This window comes from Dasypus novemcinctus, chromosome 7 (genome assembly GCF_030445035.2).
Source record: "Dasypus novemcinctus isolate mDasNov1 chromosome 7, mDasNov1.1.hap2, whole genome shotgun sequence".
Taxonomy (NCBI): Eukaryota; Metazoa; Chordata; class Mammalia; order Cingulata; family Dasypodidae; genus Dasypus; species Dasypus novemcinctus.
The window spans coordinates 46,179,044-46,203,937 of NC_080679.1; the positions used below are offsets into that span (position 1 = coordinate 46,179,044).

The 24,894-nt window shown below is 36.4% G+C and overlaps 1 protein-coding gene across 4 annotated transcripts in view; it reads left to right on the forward strand.

Moving 5' to 3' along the window:
• Window positions 1-24,894, forward strand: part of SATB2 (SATB homeobox 2) — a 211,028-nt gene that overhangs the window by 91,099 nt on the left and 95,035 nt on the right. For all 4 annotated transcript variants that reach the window (XM_004458956.4, XM_004458951.4, XM_071216206.1 and 1 more), the window contains one exon: window positions 4,497-4,599. In XM_004458956.4, the coding sequence (XP_004459013.1) occupies window positions 4,497-4,599 (103 nt within the window). The remainder of the gene's footprint in view (window positions 1-4,496; window positions 4,600-24,894) is intronic.

Below are 24,894 nucleotides of genomic sequence, written 5' to 3' on the forward strand. Positions count from 1 at the left end.
TAGCTCAGTGATTGAGTACCTGCTTCCTATGTACAAGATCCTGGGCTTAATCCCTGGTTCCCCAGAGAAACAAAACAAACAAAAAAATGAAAAAACAACAACTCTTCTTGGGGAGTGGATGTAGCTCAGTGGTTGAGTGCCTGCTTCCTATGTACAAGGTCCTGGATTCCATCCCCGGTTCCTCCTAAATAAATAAATAAATCTTTGGGGGAAAAAAAAGGTTGTATTATCAGTGATTGGACTTGTGGTAGCCAGTGGAAGTAGCAGTGAATATTTCCTTCCTTTCATTAATTAATGTTTCTCTCCTTAAGAAACTCATGAAATAGTGCAGCCCTTGTCTATTTGTGATACTTCTCCATTCTTCAATCTGTACTTCTATGCTATCAGTTTAAAAGTAGAACTATCCTTATCATCACAGTTTACTGACTGGACTAGTGAAAAATAAACGTGAATTTAAAATTTATCTCAGGGACTTAAAAGAAAATTTATTTTTAGGTAATACAATATTTAACTATGGTAAGTATCATTATCAATATTATATTATTCTCTTGCAGTTTGCCTTGGAGCAAATATTCTTTGGAATTTGGTCCTTGTGTACTTAGTAGGCAAGTTACATTCAGCCAGTAAACTTTGGAGTAGCTAAGAAAGTTATGTATATTTTGATTCCTCACATTCCTTATTATTATTTTATAACTTTGAAATGTAAGTGGTAAACTGCTGTGGTCAAATTAACTGCAAATAAATAACCTTAGATTTTACTCTCCACCCAAAATCTTTATATTTAAAACTTCATGACTAATTATAAAAAAGTCTGAAATTTTCCAAAAGTTTCTATAGCTGGGAAGACAATTTCAACATTTTTATTTATCTTAATATATAACTTTACTTATAAAACACCTGTATCTGCAATCACTGCCTACATGATATTTGTAGCTGTGTCTTTTAAGTGTCTGAAAGGGAGCTGCCCTGGTTTCCTATCACATGTGTACCTTCCCCCTTTCTTTCTCAACACACCATCAGGTAAAATGGTTTATGTTTAGTAAATGCAAAGACATTTTAATATAAGCCTCGTAGTAAAACACAGTTCCTTTAGATGTTAAAAGTAACAGTACCAGGAGCCAATGTAGCTCAAATGGTTGAGCACCTGCTTCCCATGTATGAAGTCTTGGGTTCAATCTTCCTGAAAAAAAAATAGTACATACATGTTCTTGTTATTTGTCTCAGTATTGCTTTATATTAATATGGATGGATACTCAAGAATTGGCTGCATTCTGGATTGAAAAATTACTCCCAGATCTTCATTTATCAAAAAGATGTGGGATTCTAAAGTCCAATTGTGTGCTTGCTTTAGAATGATTGGAAAACATAAAAAGCTACATAATTATATACCCATTTAAAAAAATCAGTGAATGAAATTAGATCTTGTTTGACAGGTTGCTAGGTGGGAGAGATTTTAATCATTGCTTATCCCAGCAACTGCATCTCATCAGGTTTAAGATACCATTGATTTTAAGATACATCCTAATTTTATTGAGATTAAATATGGAAAAATGTAGCCTTAGAATGGATGAAATATGGTAAATACAGATTCTTTGTGCCCTAGGACTTCTGTAGAATGTTGTTCCCTCTAGAGTGAAAGTCACCATATTCTGGGTCTGTGTTAGTCCCATTCAACTTTGCATCTGATTAAGTTTTGATTAAAAAAAAATAAATGAACATTAGCATTAAGAAGACCTTTTAGCACGTGTCCAGAGTGAGGTCCAGTGATTCAGACTCAATGTTCTCAGTCATGAGAACATGACAGTCTAATTTAGGGGTAGAGGATATTCATGTTACTTTGAAACTAGCATGATATAACATGCCTTTTCATCTAAAATATCTCCAAAATGTTCTTCTTCTGTTTTTAAAGTCCTTTGAGGATGAATTATAGCAGTTCTTATTAGTAAACTATTTTGACTGTCAGCTACATTTAAGGCCTTGGTAAGGAATTAAAAGATAAATAAAAATGTGTCACAAATTCAAGGAACTTTTAGGAGTGTAAAGATTCACTTTGTCTAGGAAATTGTTTTTGTTATCTAATTCCATTGCTCAGTTTATAGCTTAACCTGTTTCCTTTTTGCTCTGTGTTCAGTACACGTATGAATTGGTCAAGAGAAAAATCTGGTTGAGTAGCTACCTCTTTTTCAAATGAGTCATGTGAACCTGACTCTAGTACAGGACCTGGTGGTAGAACTAATAGACTCCCAGATCTTCATTTCTTTGCCGTATAGATTGATTGACAATGCTGTATGTAGTGCCAATGAAGATGTACCTGTATCAAGGATGAAGTAGGGAGGCTGGAGAGTGAGGAAAAGGTGGGTTATCTGGGGCTAAAAGTAATTGTGGACTTTCATTTGGTCTTATGGGTCTGGAAGAATTGAGGGACAGCTCCAGGTTGTACTTAAGTCACGTTCCATTTTAGTCTGCTTTCAGGACCACTTTGCAATATAAAGTCTTACTCTACCTCCTGCCATGGCTATGTATCCTATGCCTTTCCAGAGGATAGGAATCATACAAACAACATAGAGATGACAAGTATATTTGCAGTTCTTCACACATGCCACAAAGGCTAGTGCATCAATTATTAGGCTACTTTCATGTTAAAAATTTTTTATTATTATGGCATTTGAGTTTGGCATTTTGAAATTCTTCTCTGTCCCCTGTTATTTGCTATAATTCAGTGATGCTGATATCCCACATCAGAACTGGGTTAGACAACAGGAAGGAAAAAAAAAAAAAAAAGAGAAACAGTACCATCCTCAAGGGTCTTACAGTCTAGGAATAGAGAGCAAAGTTCAGCCTAGAGAAGGAGCAGGCCCAGCTAACCAGGAGACACAGAACTTAAAACCCTGCCTTTGGGAAGTTGGAATTTCATTGATTCTCTGAGGCAGCAGGCTGGGCTCCATAAGTTCTGGGATACACTCAGGTGGTTCTTGCTTGCCCTTTGAGTATCCAAGGCTTGTTCACATCATGGGATTAAAATAGTTATCCATACTCTCTGCTCTTACAGAACAGCATTGTTGTTTAGAGGTTAGTAACTTATGAAGGATGGCCATCTGCTATATAGAAAGTCCCAAAGAGGTTTCTGTGAATTAAGATCCCCTTTCCCCCCAGTACTGAATAGTGATTTAAAAAGAAATAGAGGCTGATGGACTCGGAGAGGGGAATGTTTTAAATGGGAGTCTAAGGACTGTGGGATTCCATTTGAACCTCTTGGTAAATACCTTGCTATTGCTTTGATTTATGGCTAACCTTTTTTTATCTCTACTACTTTGTAGAAATGTCATTAGAAGTTCTAAGATTCCTCTGAACTGCTCCAAGTCTGTGGATAACTTTTAAAAGAAAGATGATATATTAAGACAAGCTGTAAAACCTTATACAGGTCATTTGAATCTCTCCCATTGGTTACATCCATTTGGTTTGTGTGTGTGTGTGTTTTAAACAGGCATGAATTTTTAATTTTTATTTATTTATCTTTTTAAAGAGGTACTGGAGATTGAATCTGGGATCCTGTACGTGGGAAGGAGGCACTCAAACCACTGAACTACAACCATTCTGTTTTAGGCAGAATTTGCAAAAATAAAATATGTATATTAAAACATACACATATCCCGTCACAGTCAATTCAGGTATAATTTAACATCTGCCACAAATGTTGGCCCAAACATGCTATATTAAACTGCAAACATCTCTGTAGTAAATGCAATTCAAGGTGTGAAACTGTAATTTTAAATTTTCCTTCATAAGGAAGGTTGTGCTCCCCATCTCCTTCCTTGTAGCTCCACTACCAAACAAAGCAGTTAGAGTTGAACTGAGGAAGGAGAGGAGAGACCAAAGAGCAATGCGGGATCATGTACTCAGTCACTGAAAAAGTTTTAATTTCATTTCATTTTCGGTTGAGACACAGTACAAGTTCAATTTCCCTGCTCTAAAATAGCACTGTTAATTTTTTCATTTGGTGAATTTTCACACAAGCGCTAATCACACGTTTCTATAAATTATATTAATTTAACTTATTTCCCTAAATGTTGTTCTGCAGTAAGTAGCACGGATGTCCTTAGATTCTTGGCTGTGTAAGCTTGTTGCAGTTGGAAGCAGAACAGAAACATCTGAAAGGCATTATTTGGATTACGGATGCTGGAGCACCTGATCTCACCTTTGGCTCCAGTTCCTAAATCACAACTCTTCTTCCCCTTTGCATTTTATATGTATGTGCGCAGCCGCTCCATCTTTGACATCATCCCATGGTTAGCTTTTTGGAGTAAGCACTGTCATCATACATAAGTTAAAGTGATAGTAAACTCAGTCATGTTTGATGTTGAATAGCTAGTTTAGTTTGCAGAGAGTTACTGTTACAAGTTTAAAAGACAAAGAAAATTGTTGTAGTCTTTCTTGTCCCTAAAAAAGGTATACTCAGTTTGTTTTTTAAAATATAACTGTTTCTTTTTCTTTTCCAGAGTATGATTTCATCCATTGTAAATAGCACATATTATGCCAATGTGTCAGCAACCAAGTGCCAGGAGTTTGGAAGATGGTATAAGAAGTACAAGAAGATTAAAGGTAAGCTGACTTTTTTGTATTTTAAAACCTATTTTCAGTTTTTTATGCCAATGAATTGTTGGTCCTTTGGAATTTATGCTAATTTTAGATATAGTACATATTACAGAGGTAAGTTTCTTAATATTTCCATCATGAGATCCAAATTGGCTTCCTTAAAACTACTATGGTAGTTCAACTAAAAGTAAATTTCTTAGCATAATACATGAAGTTTATAGTTTTTACAAGAGACAGCTGTAAAGATGAAAATCTTTAGAAATATTTTGAAATGGTTTATTCCAGATAGTCATGTCTATTTTTAAAGCTCAATCAGTAAGTAATTTCATTAACGTATTAATGGAAATTTAAAAGTCATTACTCTAGGTTAAATCAGCATGTATAGTTTATATAGATTAACAGTGAAATGACTGTTGTGGAGTATCAGGAAAACTTTGGTCAGAAGTAAAGTTGGTTGTTGTTGTTGTTTGTTGTTGTTCTGAGGTTCCGGAATTGGGAATTAAACCTGGGACCTCACAGGTGGGAAGCTAGCACTCAACTTCTGAGTGAACCAGCTCCTCTGAGTTAGATTTTTGTTTGTTTGTTTGTTGTGTTTTTAAGAGGTACTAAGGATCAAACCCGGGACCTCATACATGGGAAGTAGGCGCTCAACCACTTGAACTACATCTGCTCCCCACACATGGAGTTGTTTTTTTCAAAAAAATATTTATTTATTTATTTCTCTCCCCTTCCCTACCCCCCAGCCCCAGTTGTCTGTTCTCTGTGTCTATTTGCTGCGTGTTCTTTGTCCACTTCTGTTGTTGTCAGCAGCACGGGAATCTGTTTCTTTTTGTTGTGTCATCTTGCTGTGTCAGCTCTCTGTGTCTGCAGCGCCATTCCTGGGCAGGCTGCACTTTCTTTTGCGCTGAGCGCCTCTCCTTATGGGGCGCACTCCTTGCGCGTGGGGCTCCCCTACGTGGGGGACACCCCTGTGAGGCAGGGCACTCCTACACCCCTGCGAGGCAGGGCACTCCTTGCGCGCATCAGCACTGTGCGTGGGCCAGCTCCACACAGGTTAGGGATGCCTGGGTGTTGAACCACGGACCCCCCATGTGGTAGATGGATGCCCTAACCACTGGGCCAAGTCTGCTTCCCACATGGAGTTTTGATGTTACGTTTATTTGGAGACAATTCCAGAGCAATGGTTAAAGCAAGGGCTCCACAATCAGCCAGACTTGTTTTCAAACGTTTATCTTCCATGTGCTAGCTGTGGGAGCTTGAGCCAATTATTTAACTTCTCCAATCCTCAGTATCCTTATCTGAAAATTGGAAATAATTGGGCTACTGGATAAATCTGAGGACTAAGTAAAAAATTACTGGCACAAAGTAACCTTTTAAGAAATAATATCTATAATAATGTAATGATAATAATTAGTAGTAGTAGTGCTAGTAGTAATACATTATATAAGGAATTATGTCTGGTCCTGAAATTTAGTTCTCCATCTAATAAGTAATTTAGAACACCCAGCCCTTTAAATATGTAACTGATATTTTGCTCTTACAAATACGTCAATGTTAAGAAAAAGCTGTGATTCTCACCTCAATTCAGATACATACGACCAGACTCTGAGGGGACTTGGGAAAATTTTAAAAAATATAATAGGTTGGTATTCAGGGGTCATTCCTGTCCATAATCTGCACGGTTATAATGTCATCCATCACACTTTACTAAAGGTATATACAGCCTTGCCGACAGTTCACTGCCCCATTTGAGGGCCAAATAATAATTTATGGTGGGTAGGTAGAAGCAAAGGATGAATTTATTTGTTTTACTACCTGCAGGTTTCCTTGGGGGAGGCAGGGTGTTAAAGTATTGTTTGTTGGCTGTTTTATATTTGGAAACTTGTTTACAAGGTTACCTTTTGAGAAAACAAGCTTTTCATGCATTGATGGGACATTTCTGATTACAAAGGAATGAGAATATTTTATGCTAAATATATAATGTGTAAGGAAAGTCAAGATATTGAACTACCTGTGAGAAATTAAGTACACTGCAAATTGAATTCTGATCCATTTCTTTTCAGTGTATTTCCCTTAATTTTTGTGATTTGGGTACTTGCTTTACAATATTAATAATATTCACCCTTGCACAGGATAAGATAAATAATTCCTTCTCCTTATAAAACATGATTGTGTGGTTCAAAACTGTTTCTTTGCTGTTAAGTGTTGCCTCCAAGTTTTTATTTAAAAAATAGGATCATTAAAGTGCTTGAAAATATCCTCTTTGGCTACAAATCAAGAAATCACATAACTTCAAGGTCGTTTGTTAGATCCCATTTTTTGCTGTTAGAAGGGAAAGGAAGAGAGTGTCTTCTTTTAACAGAATGGAGTATAATTCCCAATTCAGAAAGACTGGGAGCCCGTCAGTCTAATGTTTTTAGAATTGCCACTACAGAATCTCTGTGTGTCTGTGCACATTAGTACTCATGTCTTCTACTTTTCCCCTGCTTTCTTAGAGAGTCAATTCTAGACCAAGCGCTATTATTTTTAAGATAGTAAATGCACAGTTAAATTTTTAAGTGCTGTAAAGGCAGACTGAGACCTTGATTTCAATCAGGAGGTCAAGGATCCACACCTGAAGAGACTGTCTAACAATGTGTACACATGTTCTTCAAAGAAATGGAGCTAGTCATTGCCATTTATAAGTGTGTGTGTATGTCTGTGTGTCAGTAGAAGGAGAAAAGGGAAGGTTAAGGTATGTGTGAAGTAAACACAAGCTGCCATAAAACAGTTCAAGTGGTGTTGATTCATCAACCAACAGAGTGGGAGGAAAAACAAAGAATTCATGACAGGTATAATGGTGTACAGAAAATAAACACCCAAAGAAGTGCATTTTGACCCTCAGAAAAAAGAGGTAGTGTTGGTAGGCACATTTCATTTGACAGAAGCTTTTTGCTATGATTAGATATTGCAGTCTAGTGTGACACATTTCTCATGGGGAAGTAATGATTTTGTTTGCAGAATTTGTTTGGGTTCATCTATTTTCAACATTTTAAAAAAAGTAGCGAATTTCAAATTTGGCAATTAGTAGCAGCAAACCCAGAATTCTACCCTGTGGCCCTTCATGAGAACCCCATAGTTACTGCTCCATGTCCTTCCTTGTCTTCCCACCCCCCATTTCCACTCCAAGGTTTCTAGAATGTACTGTGGCTAATATTCAGTGTAGAAGAAAGTTTCAAACTAACTTACTGATGTCCTGAACGCAATGCAGACTACTTTGTTAAATATGTTTCCTATTATCTGTTAATGTCTGTTTTAATAAAACAGTGGGAACTAAATGGTTGCTTCTTAATCAAAACCATGATTTCCTAAACATAAGCTATATGATTCTGTTACAAATTGCCACATATAGATCTACATCAAAAATTTTTCTCTTCTCATAGAAATAAACAGTAAAATAATTATATACTCTGAAAGATCAAAGTATATATAACTAAAACCTGGCAAAAATAAAAGTCTACTGGAAGAAAGAAAAAAAAGATCAGATTGCAAATTCTATAGCTAATGCTTAAATAAATATGAGAAAAATGAGCAATGAATAATTTGATATCATTAAAAACAGATGTAAAACTATATACAACTGGAATTGTCTAAATTTTGAAGTAAACATTTTAATGTGTATTTTTTGAATTTGTTGTTCTTATAGCTAAACTATTTACACTTATTCTTTAAAACGCTCTAAGTTGGTTTGGCTTAGCATGTTAACTTTATTTTCCCCGGTGATCATAGCAAAGCACATTCTGTTTACCTTTTTTCTTTACTTTCGAAGACAATCATGGTTGATGTAGATGTATTTGCGTTAACATTAGCGTTAATTCAGGATAGATGGAGAGTCAGAGCTTGTATACACTTGGTTTAAGGCCCAGGACCATGAACCTGCTTCCCAGGAGTTTTTGATATTGAACAGGGATTCTTAACCAGGGGCCCCCAGGCCCCCAGGGCATCTTGGAAAGATTCCATGAGCTTGCATGAAAACACAAAAATACCTTAGTGTCTTCATTTTTCTTTGACCTCTAACTGAAATCTAGCATTTCCTTCACTTATGAACGTAGAAAATAAATAAATTACCTGACTGGCAAAGGGGTCTGTGGAACAAAAAAGGTTAAAAACCCGTGATATTGAAGAAAATGGAGTGGGTGGGGATAGGGTGGTAGGTTAGTTTAGACAGCATTTTTTTTTTATTCCTGAATACAGTTTATTAAAAATGAAAAAATAAACATTAATCAAGTGAAACACAGCACAGTAGCTGACCTGCAGTATTAACAATTTTTTCCTTTTTTATTTTTTTTAAATTAAAGTTAATAGATCACAAAGAATGTTACATTAAAAAACATTAAAAAAAAAACAAGAAACATAAGAGGTTCCCATATAACCCACTCCCCATCCCCACCATATCATTTTTGTAAATTGTATTTTTTTGAAGATACATATATCACACACAAAAAATGTTACATTGAAAAATATAAGAGGTTCCTGTATACACCCCACCCCCCACCCCACTCCTCCCACACCAACAACCTCCCTCATCATTGCGGCACACTCATTGCACTCGGTGAACACATTTTGGGGCACTGCTGCACTACAAAGATAATAGTTTACCCTGTAGTTCACACTGTCCCCCAGTACATTCGGTGGGTTATGGCAGGATATATAGAGTTCAGCATCTGACCCTGCAGTATCATTTAGGACAACTCAAAATCCCAAAAATGCTCCACATCATATCTCTTCTGCCCTCTCCCTACCCTCAGCAACTACTGTGGCCACTTTCTCCACCTCGATGCTAAACTTTCTTCTATTCCTCGTCACAATAGTTTTATAGCAGAATATCAGTAAGTCCACTCTAATCCATATTTTATTCCTCCATTCTGTGGACCCTGGGATGGCAATGTCCCCTCCACCTCTAGATCAAGAGAGGGCTTAGATTCCACATGGATGATGGATGCAATTCCTCTGCTTACAGTTGTAGGCACCCTTGCTTCCCTGGTGTGGTGGCTGGCCATCTTCACCTCCCTGTTAGCTGACCTGGGTAAGACCAATGAACCAGAGAGTAGGAGTGGCCACTCTGCTGAGGCTCAGGGCCCAGCTGGCACATGGGCAGTCCAGAGAGTCAAGTCTCCTGCTTAACTTTTCTTTTATATGAACTTCATTTATATATGAAATTTTCCCATCAGTTTTATAAAACTAAGTGGCAGTTAGGTATGCAGTGCCATCACAAATTATACTCTCATGGTAACCTTTTGCAGGGCATCTAATAAGAATATGAAAATGCCTTGGCAAAGGTCTTATATATTTTATTTTATGTATTTTATTTTATTTTAAAGCACTAATCTTAATTAAGTAAATGCGAAACTTTAGATCAGTTTACAAACATAATCCAGTATCTATTTTTGGAATTCATAACCATATCAAACTGCTACACTGAATTCCAAAAAGATATTACAATATTAAAAAAAACCCAAAACCTTAAATCAGTAACAATGCAAGTGCTACATCATATCACAATCAATTTAAAGAAATACAGTTTGTCTTGGGGTAAAGTCCTGTTTGCTATAGACCTCTGAAACTTACAAAATAATTTATCTGCTTCTAATAATAAATGGACAAAGGATGAACATTTTCACTACAATAAGGAGAAATTGGAAGGGAAACATGAGTCATATTTCAGTAAATCTGCAGGACATGCCTTATATATTTTAAATGTACCCTAATTAAAAGTTGATAAGCTAAAGGAAAATAATTTTATATCTAAAGTGTTTTTTTTATGTCTGGTACCCAAAGCAAAATGAGCTGTCACCTATGGTCTCAAGTATTTAATATGTCTGTAGAATTGAAGTTCACATGAGTACTGGTAGATATCACAAAAAATTATTTGCATCATGAAATAATACCACTAAAATGAATGGTTCAAACTCCTGTTTTGATCAGAGCACAAAATTATCCCTATCTTTTCCTTTTCTCAATCACTGTTCAAGAACACCCTGATTGTTAAGTATCTTAATTGCATTTGCTCATTTAGGCTTATTTTTGCAAACTATTAAAAAGCTGGGAGAAAAGAGGATTTTAAAAACCAGTGTTGCTTCCCCAAGCCTGATTTATTCTAGTAATCAGTATATTATCTGACCCCGTCTGATCTAGTCTTGCAAGATCAAATGTCCTGGCCAGCAAAACAGTCAGTAAACAAAGCCCACAAGGGTTTTGGTAAACACTAAGATTAGACGTTGAATGAAAATTAAACTCCTTGAACTAGTCCTCTATACTAAAGTGGTTAAGTAGGTTGTGATTAAAAGAAGTAAGTAATTATGATCATTATAGCTGAAATGATATAATGTTACCACAGTTAAAGCACCTTTTGTACCTGAAAATGGTTGTGTCATTTGCAAAGTGGTGCCTTGAAGTTGAATAGAGAAATCTTTGTACCCCTGATTCCATAAGGCAGCCCTTGGTAAGTCACGGTAATGTCATTGTCAGAACAGTGACTTTAATCAATTCCCAGCAAAGAAGTTTGTCTGCTCTCTGCCTATATTGTACCTTGATGAAAGTGATGCCTGACATCAACTTTATATAGCTATTGAATTCATGGAAACAGAAACATCACATCCACAACCAACCACTTTCCATCTGACTGGCTTTCCAACATTTGCAATAGCATTTTCACTGTGATCATCACCAGTAAATATTCATCAAGCCCCTTAGCCTGCTTGGCCTATGAGTGGAGGCTTATAGATAATGTCAGCAGGTGGAGGCATGGTGTGTGGGGAATCCCTTGGGCATAATTCTCAGATGTGGATTAATTCCTGGGTTGGATCTTAAGAAGCTCAGTCTAGCGGTACTGGTACCTGCTTCTTTGGACTGAATATGTTCATTCATAGCTGTTTAAAGAAGTAAAAATAATTTTTGTCAACAATGTAGTTTGTAGATTAAAAGAGCCAAACTTGCTATCTTATCATCAATATGCTATTTATAATGCAGTTTTAAATACATGTTAAAAAAGGATGGTGAGGTGAAAATGACCTGCTTTCCTAACTCATTCCCTCTCTTCTTCTTCTGCTCTTTTCTTTCCATACTTACCATTTGAAAGAAGTATATAAGACACACATGACCTGGTTTCAAAAAGTCTGTGATCTATATGAAACAATTAATAATATAACACATGCTTTGTTATTCATAAATAAATTTGAGCATCTACTTTATATACTTGTCAGGATTCTAAGTATTGGGAATATAGTGGGGAGCATTATCTAATTCCTCTTCACAAGAAAATTACAGAAACAACTAAATAAATAATTTTAATAAATGTTTAGTGAGTGCTCCTACTGCAGGCCATATTTAGTGCTACAAGCAGTGAGAAATCCAGAAACACATAAGATGTTGTTCCTACCCTTAGTTGCACTTCTCTCAATCCAGGATGGGAGACAGCCCTATAAATATATTCTGGCAAATGTATAATAGGTCCATACATTCTGCCAGCTGAGTATCAGGTTGTGGGAAGATGTTTGAGAGAAAGTAGTGCATAAATATATACCTTTTAGGACAAGTCAAGTTTTTCAAGAAGGAAAAGGGAAGGAAGAACATTTTAGGCAACTTAAGTTTACAAGTATACATGTGGAGGTATAAAAGGTATATTTGGAAAAATATGGGTGATCATCCAGTGTGTCTGGAATGGCAGGTATGTCTATCATGATCCCATGACATAGTAGATACCCAGAATGGCTAAGATTTTGATCAGTGAAAAGGAAAAGATAAAAAGAGTAGCTGGGAATGGTGGTTGTGATGGTGAAGGAGCAGAAATGATTGGGCGGTGGGTAGCATTTATTTATTTATTTTTCCTATAATTTCTTTTTTTAATCATCTTTTTAAAAATTATATTTTTTATTCACTTGTAAAAGATACCTAGATTACACAAAATGTCACACACAAAAATAGAAGGAATTCCCACATGCCCCACTCCCCATACCTCCCATGAAGTAGCACTGATGTTGTAACAATGGGAAATAAGCTTGGGAAGTAGAGTCTAGACTTTGGGAAACTTTGAAGGTCCAGTTGAGGCATTTTGAGGATCATTGAAAGTTTTTCAGCAAGGGAGTGAGAAAATGAAAAAGGTGTGTGTGTGTGTTTTAAAGATTCCTCTAGAAGTACTCTAAAGCTATGTGTGCATGGATGGAGGGGGATGAGTGGTGAGTTGAGGGCCAACGAGTACATCCTGGAAGAAGTAGGCCAGATAGAACCTATTGCAGTGATATGTGGTCATGAAAGCAGCGAGGGAGGTGTGGACACAGATTAAAAAACCGGAAGTGATACAGTGCAAGAGAAGCAAGTAGAAGAGAGCCAGTGAAGCCCGGTGAGAGTGAATATGGGTATGGAAGAGAGAAAGAAAAGTCAAAGTTGGAGTCAAGGTTTTGAGCTTAAAGACTCTTGTGGTTTTGACAGAAATAGAACAATCTGAATGGAGAGGGAAATTGCTGATACTTTGGGGAGTGTTGGGCAGCTAGGTAGAAATGTCCATCAGGCCATTTAAGACTTGGGACCAGCCAACTAAAGGAATAGATTTTTGGAGCCACTTTTTCAGACATGATAATTGAAATGGTACCAAAGGAACATTCTTCAAAGAAGAGAGTGAGAAAAGCTGAGGACTGGAAGCTTTGAGAAGAAAAGGACCATGAGTTAAGAAAATGTGATTAAGGAGCAAGTAAGGTGTCAGGGAAGCCAGATAACCAGTGGGGAGATGTTCTCAAGGGTGCCAAGAGGTGGGTAGAGGAGAAGAGTTTATTGGAGGCTTTTGGCTTTGGCAAAAAAGGAGAGCATAATGAGAATGGCGAGAGCTGTTGCCCTGCAGTGTTAGAACACAAGGAAAGTATAGGTGTCTAAGGAGGGAGGGAGTGGTAAGGAAATGAAGACAGCAGATACTGACATAGTGAGGAAAGAATAAAAGTAGGTAACTTCAGCATTTGTGTTAAGCAAAATCCACCCCATTCCTGCCTGTTTTCCAATATTAAGGACAGAGCCAGAGGAAGCCATAGTCTGTGAAGAGGAAGAGGGCTGATAAGCAAGAGTTTACAAATAAGGAAGGAATTAGATCTAAGACACAAAGGGTGCTTTGTTTTTGAAAGGAGGAGAAATAGCTATGCTCTTCAGGTCGGGGGTGGGGAGGAGGGGAATGAAAGAAGATGAACAAAGAGACAGGTTTTAGAGATGGAGTGGTTGGTAAGGAGTGAGGCCCTCATGCCAGTGGTGGGGGTAGGGGTGGGAGTGTCCATGAGAGAATGGTTGGGATGGGGGCTTGGTGAGGAGAGCACCTGGAAAAGGTTCTGGACAGACCATCTTTGGAAAACAGTAAGAGAAGCAGGAAGGCTGAGTCGAGGTAACATAGTTAAGGATTTGTAGTAGGCTAGTTTTCCTTAGTTCATAGTTTTTCTCTTGTAGAAAGTGTGCTTTAGATTTTTTGTAGTTTCCGATTTCAGTTTGTCCTGCCCCAAAACAAAATAACTCAAAAACAAAATAAATCTGGTACCTGATCAAGAATCCACAGAACGGTGTAATGAGGTATTTTATATGTGACCAGGGAGTGTCCAATTTATTTAAAATCTAGTGTGATTGTAATGACATACTCTTATTTTGGGGAAACCAGTAGGTTAAAATCATATAGGTCTCTTGCTTTCTTGATCTATTCAATAAAGATTATTACCTTCTTTTCCTCAGAGATGATTTACAAAGTTAAAAGCTGAAAAGCACTTAAATTTGTAAAGTGCTTGAAGCTCTTAGATATAAGATACTAGGACTAAGATGTCAGTTGTCTATTGGGAGTCAGTTATTTATTGCCTGGTTAATGATGGGCCGTCATTTTGTTCTTTCTAAGAATTTGAGTTTATATGACCTTGGAGTCTTGTACTTCTAAGGAATGGACTTGAATCTAGAATCATTTAGTGTACGAGTCAGACTACAAGCTCTTACACTGGGCCTTTCAAGCTGTCACCTTTTTAAGTTGCATATTTCATAGTAATTTTGATTGTTGACCAATCCCCCTGCTAAACCATAAGTTCCTTGAAAGCATGTCTGAGGATTCATTCATTTTGTGCCCTCTTCAGAGTCCTATGAACTTAGCACCTTGGACATTGTAGGTACTTAATGAATTGGAATTTAATATAGAGGAACTTATTGGAACATATGCACTTAAAACAGTTATTTTTGCACATATTATATCATGACTAATCTTATTTTGTTAAATGATCTCTTAATTGAGTAGGCAGTGGTTAACTACAGAAAATCTTTGCGTCTTTAATTCATATTAGAGAGACTCTTAGCAAATTAGTAATATGTTAGAATCATTCCCTTTTTATTAGTTATTGCAGAAAATATTTAACAATAGTTGGTCAACTCTACGTAAAGGGTCAGTAACACCTTTATTAAGGACAACTTAAGGAGCATTATGTAGCTTAAGAAAACATCCCTTTGAGGTTTTTCCAGCTAGTTTATTCAGCCTCAATCCTTAAAATTATAGCCTAAAACATTTAAGTCCTATATAGTCAATGAAAATGGCCATTGGAAAAGAATGAATCATAAATTAATTGTTCCCTTGATTAATTTATCTTCAAGAGGTTGAACCAAACAATCCATATAGAATGCCAATTGGCAGAGGTAGAATGCTTCTAAACAATAGTGTTAATTTTAAGCTTCTGAAATGTGATTCTTTGGTATCATGTGCTGAATTCACCTCTGAAATCATAGTTCCAGATTAAAACCAGGAGTGAAAACAAATATATTATTAGGTGTAAGTAGCTTTAACTTATATAGAAAGTTCTAGGAATATCTGAAATGATGAATGATATCAAATTGAGATACAGCATAGTTTGGAACTAAAGGGGCAATAGTTTTCTAATGTGGAGGGTTGAGATTGAGGTTAGGGTAAGGGCGGGTAATGCTCACTTTTTCCATGAAACATAATAGGTCCTGTGAGCTCTTATTGCTGAAGGAACAGAGGTGTCCATATTCAAGGTGCTTTATGGTAGATATATATTTTTCTGTGGAGTTTAATATGATGGAAAAAGGAAGTTGATAATAAGGGAAAAATACACCTAAGAAAACCAGTCACATGGTATTATCACAGTGTCGGCTGGTACACTTTCCTTATGGGGCTGGAAGCATTTCCTTCCAAGCCTTGTTTTATTAGGAGTTAACAAGTTGGCTCTGAGTATCTTGCTCTAGGCAGACACTTTGCAAGCAAGTCTCAACACCAAAACAAATTTTCTTGAACAAATTTAGAGAAAAAAAAAGTTAGGTTTGATAGCTATAAAAGAATTAGCTATTTTTTCCTTTTGCTTTTTAGCCCTTTCAAACTCCTTATATTTTGTGAACTCCTTTTGTTAATAGGTTTTGTTTTTTTTTATGATCTGCGATTTATTTGATAGATACTGCATATTAGACATGACTCCTGCAAACGTGTCTGTGTTTGTGTTAACAGAAAATGCTTTTTATATAATAAGTTGACTTTGTACCTGTGGTTATTCAACATGAGAGAATAGATCAGAAGTATCTTCCTTGAATGGGCATATGCAATATAGGTGGATGAGATACCCTATTAATTTGTTGAGTAAATTAACCCAATGAAAGACTTTGGGTAGACAGTAGGGTTGGTTAGCATTAATGTGTAGCCCAGCTCAGAGAGGAGTCAAAATAAATATTAGGTTGAATCATATGAAATTGCCATTTTTATAGATCTAAATTGTATATTGCTAATTTCATATAGTTCGATTGTATAGGAATTTACTGTGATTGTCTAAGGTTCTTAGGCTATTGCTATATTGGTTGCTGGTTACTTAGTTTCAAAGAAACACTTCATATTTACAGAGTTTATAAGGAGTAATTGCAAAAGCTCTCCATTGTGTGATTCATCTCTTTCATCCATCAGGTGGGAATCCATGCTGATCACATTCATTTTTGGACTTTTTTTCCACTTTTATTCTAGCAACATTTATCCTAAGGTTGTTTTTCTATTGTTTATTTTACTTTTACTTCTAGCAATGGACAAAACTTTCTTTTTTTGCCACAAGTGAAATAAAAGAATAGGAGGGATTCATGAAAATAAACATAAACATTGTAAATTTGTATTACAGGTGACTAAAATTAATTGCTAATACATGACTTGACAAAATAGGAATTAAAAGGGCTACATTTTATCATTAAATAGAAATGTATTTGAAATCTTAGGCAGATGTGACATGACCCCATCTATGTGTACCAAACAGTTAAATTGTCTGAAGCAAATGTGTAGGGGGCTTTTTAAAGTTAATGCTGTTCACTAATGTATTTCTAGGGACTAGCATCATTTCTAGTACATAAGAGTTGATTAATAAATATTTATTGTATGAATAATAAATATGAGCAAACAAACATGAATAATCCAGTTTTAGTGATGAAGCTGATTTAACTGTTGAGGAGTCAATGGTTCCATCACTTTTTAGAACTGGCCAGCTTTTTCAGTCTATGTCACATCAGAAAATTTTACAGAATTTATAGGGGAGGCGTAAGGTTGAGCCTTCACCACCCAGACAAAACATGCTACTAGCCATCCATCCATCTCGTTACATATGCATGTATATATCATCTGTCTGTGCGTGCACATATACACACACACACAAATAAAAAGCAGGACTTATCTGAAGAATTACCTGAAATACTGACAAGGGTTGAAAGAGGTATATTAGCTATATAGATGTAAAAATTCCTGCACTTGTAATAAAAACTTTTCCTTAAAGGAAATCTGTTAAGTACTTTTGAAACATTCAGGCCCAGAGTACTTGACTCAAGTTATGCAGAGAAAGAGAATAAAAACTTAGTTTCCACTGCTCATCTGATTTGTTTGTTCTGCTCACGAGGCTAGAACCGGCAACCCTAATTATTTGGGATACTCCTAAATATTTATCTGCATATGGACAGCAACTTGAGTTTGAACAAGTTATCCAAATTACCTGGTTTTAGACAAGATGGTCTTTAAAATTGGGCTCCAAAGTATTGGAGTTGGGGGTGGGTAGGGAAGCTGGGAATGTAGGGTGGAGGTAATGATTTGATCAAGAATATCTTTTGTCTTTCCACAAAGGATGCTAAAGGCAAGACTGTTTATTCCCTTTGCTTAATTGCTTCTAGAATACTTTCTGAAGTTGAAGGAGTCACAGACAAATTCTGTCATTCTCTTTTTTTCTTTTTCTTTTTCTTTGGTTTATATTCTTCAATCCAGGGCTTCCAAGAAAGGTTCTGGGGAATGCTAGAGTGCTACCTTGTTAAGAAATTCATTAGCACTCATTCATGCTAATCCATTTATATTTACATAAGCATCTTAATGGCTTAAGGTCCATAGACCAGGAATTCCTGAAATTTCTCAGCGCAAAACCTTTTTTACTCAATTCATTTCTTCCCACCTATTATAACTATGGACAGAGCCCAGGGGCTGTTTTACAAAAGCAACTGTGCTAAAGTTTGCATTAAAAACTAGGCTCATATCTCTGGAAATATCAGCCTTCTTAGAAATGTTAATAAATTTACAAGAGCACTACTAACTTCTATTGCTATTGTGACTATATGAACTAGTATTGTTCTTATTGCAGTGGAGAGTTTCACAAGAGAAGTGGTTCAAGAAAATATTAAATTCTTGCTAAAGAGGCAAGAAGCAGAAGCAAGTATGCTGAGAGAGGGAATTGTTTTGAAAATTCTAGCAGTGATACCATGTTATATGTTAATATGCTGTTAGATAAGTAACCTGGAAGTTTGCTTAATCACCAATTTAACTCCCCATTCTATAGGTAATTTCAAAATCACCCTGCTAGATAGAACTCAGGCCTTAGAAATTCTAGTTTGCTCTTCTTTCTGTCTTCCCTTTGCCATCTTACTATGATTGGTACGTACCTGTGCCAGTCGGATGCTTCTCCTTTTGCCGTAATTCCTCATGAGAAGCTATATTTGGGGACTTTAGTTATTGGAGTATATTTTGAGAATTGAAATTTTACTAGGTTTACTTTACATAGTATCTAATAGCAAATAGACATAATAAAAATATGAGTCTTAAGAGAAGCACTAAAACGAAGAGGAAAAATTATTGTTTTTTTCCTAAGTTACATTTTCGATGCCTACTCATTCCCTGGAAAATTTTTTAAAATGCCATTAAGCATTTGCTTTTTAAAATAATGTGGTATACTTTCCTTCTTGTTGGTCGGTGTAAATGTCGCATATATATACTTTTTTTTAAAATTTATTTTTTTATAACCTCCCACCCACTTATGCTCACTCTCTGCTCTCTCTGTCCATTTGTGGCACATTCTTCTTGTCTTCTCTTCTCATCTTCTCTTTAGGAGGCACTGGGAACCCATCCCAGGACCTTCTGATGTGGGAGAGAAGCCTTCAATTGCGTGAGCCACCTTAGCTCCCTGGTTTGTTGTGTCTCTCAATATCTTTCCTCTGCGTCTCTTTTTTTGTTGTGTCATGTTGTTGCACTAGCTCTCCACTCCACATGGGCCAGTTCACTTTCACTAGGAGGCCCTGAGAACTGACCCTCAGACTCTCCATATGGTAGACAGGAGCCCAATCACTTGAGCCACATCCACTTCCCCATATATATATTTAAAGCTATTTTATTCCTTACATTTTTTCATTTTTTATTCACACATATTTTTGAATCATAAAACCCTATTATGTAGCATTTTTTAATAAATTTAATTTTAAGAGTTTTGTGATTATATCATTTTATCCCCTATTTACCTTCTACCTTGAAAGCAGAATATGAAACATTATGCCCCATTTGGAGAAACTGATTAGTAACATATTCCTGTATATGCTATCAGGCATACAATGCCCCCCACCCAGAAGGTACTGAGTATTGAACTCAGGGCCTCCACATGGGATTAACCACTGAGCTACATCCACTCACCAATGAGAGTTGGCTTTTTGTTTGTTTTTTTAGGAGGTACTGGAGATGGAACCCAGAACCTTGTACATGGGAAGCAGGAATTTAACCACTGAGCTATTATCTGCTCCCTGCAATTCTGTTTTGATAATAGTTCTTTTAAACTGCAGTGATTCATTTAAAAAATGATATGATATAACATGGCATAGTTAATTGAAGCAAAAGCACACAGAAATTCTTTGGATGACCTTTTTTTTTTTTTCTTGACTACAAAGTTTATTATAAAGTAAAGTGATCAAAAGAGCATGGTACTGTCATAGAATATATACACCAATGGAATCAATTCATATACAAAAATTCATTCAAAATAGACCACAGGCCTAAATACAAGAACCAGAGAACTACAAAGTTCCTAGAAGGAAATGTAGGAAAACATCTTCAGGATCTTGTGTTAGGCAATGGTTACATAGACTTTACACCCAAAGCAGAAGTACAAAAGAAAAAATAGAGAAATGGGACCTCCTCAAAATTAAAAAGTTTGTGCCTCAAATGACTTTGTCATGAGAGTGAAAACACAATCTACTCAGTGGCAGAAAATATTTGGTAACCACATATCCTCTTATGGTTTAATATCCAAAATATATAAAGAACTACAACTCAAATTCCACTTCTGATGATATTTCCCAGCTGTTCTGGCTTCCTTTATCCTGAAAGTGGGTTGTACCCACCTTTCAGAGTGTGTTCATATCCCTGGTGTGTTAAAGGGTTGTAGAGGCGGTGATTAGCAGTAAACTTGAGCCAGATCTGTGCATGCTTTTCTTCCTTCTGTTCTCTTTTGGTAGGATCCTGTTTCCTCCAGTTCTTGCTCCAGTACCAGCACAGGGTTGAGCAGTGGTTTCAGCAACTCTTAAACCTCAAGCCTGTCAGTTCCAGCACATCTTGCCTTTCAGCTCCTGCAGCTCCTTGGGTTCCCTGAGACCTTCTGGTGCATCCCTGACAATAAGTAGCATTCCTGCTCCAAATCCAAACCACCTGGGGCCACCGGGGTCATGCACCGCCAAGGCTTCAGCCCAGGCTGGGCCCGGCAGACTCTCCCGCTGCCTCTCGCTGCGTGTTCCGCCCGCACAGGCCCTGGATGACCTTTTAAGAAACAGTAGACATTGGTCAGAATATCCTAATCAGGAAAATCTGGAATGGGACTTTAATCTGTTAATTGTAAATGTACATATATTTTCTGAAATTTAAAGTAGCATTTTAACAAAGATCTTTCAAATAGTAATACTGATCATGTAATTTTACTCTTATAATGGGAGATAAATAATATTTTTCTCATGGCAAGATTGAAGTCCAGAGACTTTCCTACTTGTTCAAGGCCTCACAACTAATCAAAAGGCAGAATTGTCCGGACTTGGAAAAAAACTTTCTAATGCCAGGTCCAACCAATGCTTCTTCCATATAACATGATAATCAATTAAAACTAGGGCTATGCCATTGAGAAAATAAATTCTTACATACATTTTTAATACAATGAATGTTCAGTAAGATTAGATCTGTAATGTCATTAAATATTAGAGGAAAAAGGAAATGTAACAGTTGCAAGTATCTGGTATAATCTCAAAGACAACAACATAAAAACAAAGACAAAACATAGCACAGTGATTTTCACATGTTAGTGAATGTAAGAGTCACATGGCAGTTATAAGTGTCTGGTATAATCTCAAAAGATAGCAACATAAAAGCAAAGATGATATAGCACAGTGATTCTCAAAAATTTTAATGTGTATAAGAATCACCTGGACTCTTACTCTCCATAAGAAACTCAAGAGATTCTGATCAGAGAGCCATGAATTTGTATTTCTAACAATTTGTCAGGTGATATGCATACTGTTGGTTCTAGAACCACACTTTGAGTAGTGCTGACATAGCACAGACCTGAGATTTGCAGCCATATGTATATATGCACAGAGAGACAAGGTAAATATAGTAATAATGGCAAACATGGTACTGGATACTGTTCTAAGCATTGTACATTTATTAACTCATTTTATCTACACAATAGTCCTTCATGGTAGGGCAAAATTCTTAACCCACATTTTATGTATGAAGAAATTGAGGGACAGGAAAGTTAAGTAATCTGCCTGAGGTCACACATCTATCAAGTGGTACAATTAGGCTTTTAAACCTAGGCACTCTGTCTCCAGAGTCTCTGCTTGTGACTATTATGCCGTGCAACTCTTCCAATAGCTGAAAAATATATTTACTTCAAAATTATAATAACGAAAATTGTGTGCCAGAATGTAGGAGTATAAAACAAGACTCTCTCTCTCTATATATATATAAATAATTTTTTGAGAATTAAAAATGTTCTTGCAACCATCTAAAATATCAGGGATTTGCAACATTTAAAATAAATACTTGGCTTCCTGAGTGCAGTGTAAAATTGCTTGAAATAAATAAGATTTTTGAACCAACTTTAATTTAATGTAGATCAATCCCTTGGGAGGATCAACTTTCCCTTCTGTGAACAACCAGTGGTAGCCAGCAATCATAGGCATCTGAATAGCTAATGGTCATAGGATGTGCTTGATTAGAACATGAACTCTGTTAATTTGGTAAGGCTTCAGGAGTCCCTGGAATTCTAATACAGGACTGTGAATGTTCCACCTACTTTGGAATTAAATGGAATACCAGAAGCACTGAAGGTGGTTAGACAATGATTGCCTATTCCCTGCAGTTTTCACTCAGTCCCAGAAAGATGTAAGGAATCTGCAAGACCCACCCAGAACCTTTTTGTTAATATGCTATTTAAAATTTCAGAAAATTTCTGAAAATTATCAAAAACAGGAGCAGACTCCAGATGTGAACTGTTCATCTGGAAGGCGCCTGGGCTGGGACCCTTCCCTATAGTCTGTAGTAAGTGCAGAAAGCCTGTCAGGTAGTAGACATAGAAGCGTTTGAGCCCTACTTGCCTTGAAAGTCCTGCAAGCCATGTCCTGTTTGGGAACTTGGATTGGCTGGGCATGGCATTCCTTTCTACTCCACAGCTCACCTTATGTCCTCGGCAGCAGAAGTATCAAGTTCACTGTGAATTAAATTGCAGCTCTCATTTAAAATCCTGGGAGCAGTTGTGTTTTTAATGACTTTTTAATAAGAAAGCATTTTAACTTCTAGAGTATTTTCTGTTGTAAATGTGCACATCGCTTTCATCATCAAAGGCAACTCTGCTATTTTGTCCACTGTTTTTCAGGATTCTGGTCCTTTGCTGTGTATTTCAGGGATAAGATGGGCCCTCAGAGCCCAGGTGTTGTTTTTGATCTTGGTTTAGTTTAAGACAGACTTTACGTGATGTTTTTCTTCACAGAGTGAGAAAGCAAAAACACAAAATCAGGCACTTATGTCAGATCTACATTTCAGCCATTGTGATCACTTTCAAATGGGAGGGAATGGGATGGATGAGAAGGGAAGGGAAGGGAAAGGAAAGGAAGGGGATGGGAGAAAAAGGGAAGGGGTAGAGGCTGAGCCTCAATTTTTAGACAGAACCTGGCTTATACAGATAGTTCTCTTCTTTCTCTCACTTGCTGGGGCTTAAGAGGCTAAAATACTGTTCCAATATTATTTTTTTAAGAGTGGCAGAAGAAATAAAGGGAAGATTTTCTCAAATTAAGCCAAATCTGTGCAAACGTTACAGAAATTGCATGCTGCCTTGACCAGTAGAGATGTAGTCTGTTGATCAGCATTTGATTCTTAAGGATTCTTATTTATTTGTTTTTATTTTGAAAGAAACTTTAGATTACGTAAATGTTACATTGAAAATATAGAGGAAAAAAATATAATTAAAAAATAAAAAAAAGAAAATGTAGGGGGATTCCCATATACACACCACATTCCCCTCTCTCACTTTTTCCTATTAGCATATCTTTCATTAGTGTGGTACATTTGTTTCAAATAATGAACATATATTGAAGCATTACTACTAACCATGGTCTATAGTTTATATTATAGCTTACACTTTGCACCCCACAATTTTATAGGTTTTGACAATATATAATGGCCTGTATCCATCACTGCAGTGTCATGCAGAACAATTCCAATATCCCCAATATGGCTCATGTTACATCTTCTTCCCCTCAGAACCTCTGGTGGTCACTGCCTTTATATCAGTGTTACAAGTTCTTTCTTTGCTAGAATAATAATAGGTCTACTATAGTCCATAGTTGCATTCACTCCTTTCTTTGTTTTTTTTTTTTTTTTTTTTTAAGGAGGTACTGGGGATTGAACCCCGGACCTTGTACTTGGGAAGCAGGAGGTCAACCACTGAGCCACAGCTGTTCCCCAGTGAGAGGTGGCTTTTTCATTTGTTTGTTTTTGAGTTTAATTCCTTTTATTTTCTCTTAAGTGGTATGAAATTCAAGTGATACAAGGTTTGCAGAACTCATAGAATGAATGAAACTAATAATCCTTAAATCATGGCAAAACAGAAACTGCACAGACTTATATGAATACTTATATATAGTTTTCTACCTAATCATACACTGTTAATTTTAACTACATATCTTTAATTACTAACTTAAACTTCCTTAGACAGGAAATGATTGTTTTTGTCCTTAAAGAAGCCAAGTTATAGGCAACTTTTAGTTGTGCTCTTCAATGTATATTTAACATATACTTTAAAGGTAAAAATTAAATAAGTTAATGAAACATATTGTACATTCAAAGAGTAACAGAAGAAATTTTTCTTTTTTAGTTTCTTTGTTTTTATATTTTTGTATGGAATCTTGTTTTATTTATGTAACAATATCCTGGGAATATTCTTTTTTAAATTTAAATTTATTTTTAAAAGGTATTTAGATTACATAAATGATACATAAAAAATGTAGAGATTTCCATATGTCCCACTCCCTACCCCTCCCACACTTTCCCACATTAACAACATCCTTCATTAGTGTGGTGCATTTGTTATAATTGATGAAAATGTATGGGAACATTGCCACTAACTGTGGATTATAGTTTACCTTATAGTTTAAACTCCCTCTTGCACAGTTTTTGTAAGTTATGGCAAGATATATAATGGCCTGTATCTATCATTGCAGTGTCAGTGTCATTCAGGACAATTCCAGTGTCCGAAAAATGCCCCCATAATTGCACCTATTTTTCCCCTCTCCCTCCCATCAGAACCTCTGGTGGCCACTGCCTCCACATCAATGATAAAAGTTCTTCCATTGCTAGAATAACAATAAGTCTATAGTAGAATAACAGTAAATCTGCTCTAGTCCATTATTTATTCCCCAATCCTGAGGATTCTGGGATGATGATGCCCAGTCTGTCTCTAATTGAGAGGGGGCTTAGATCCCATGGGGCAGATGGATGGGACTATC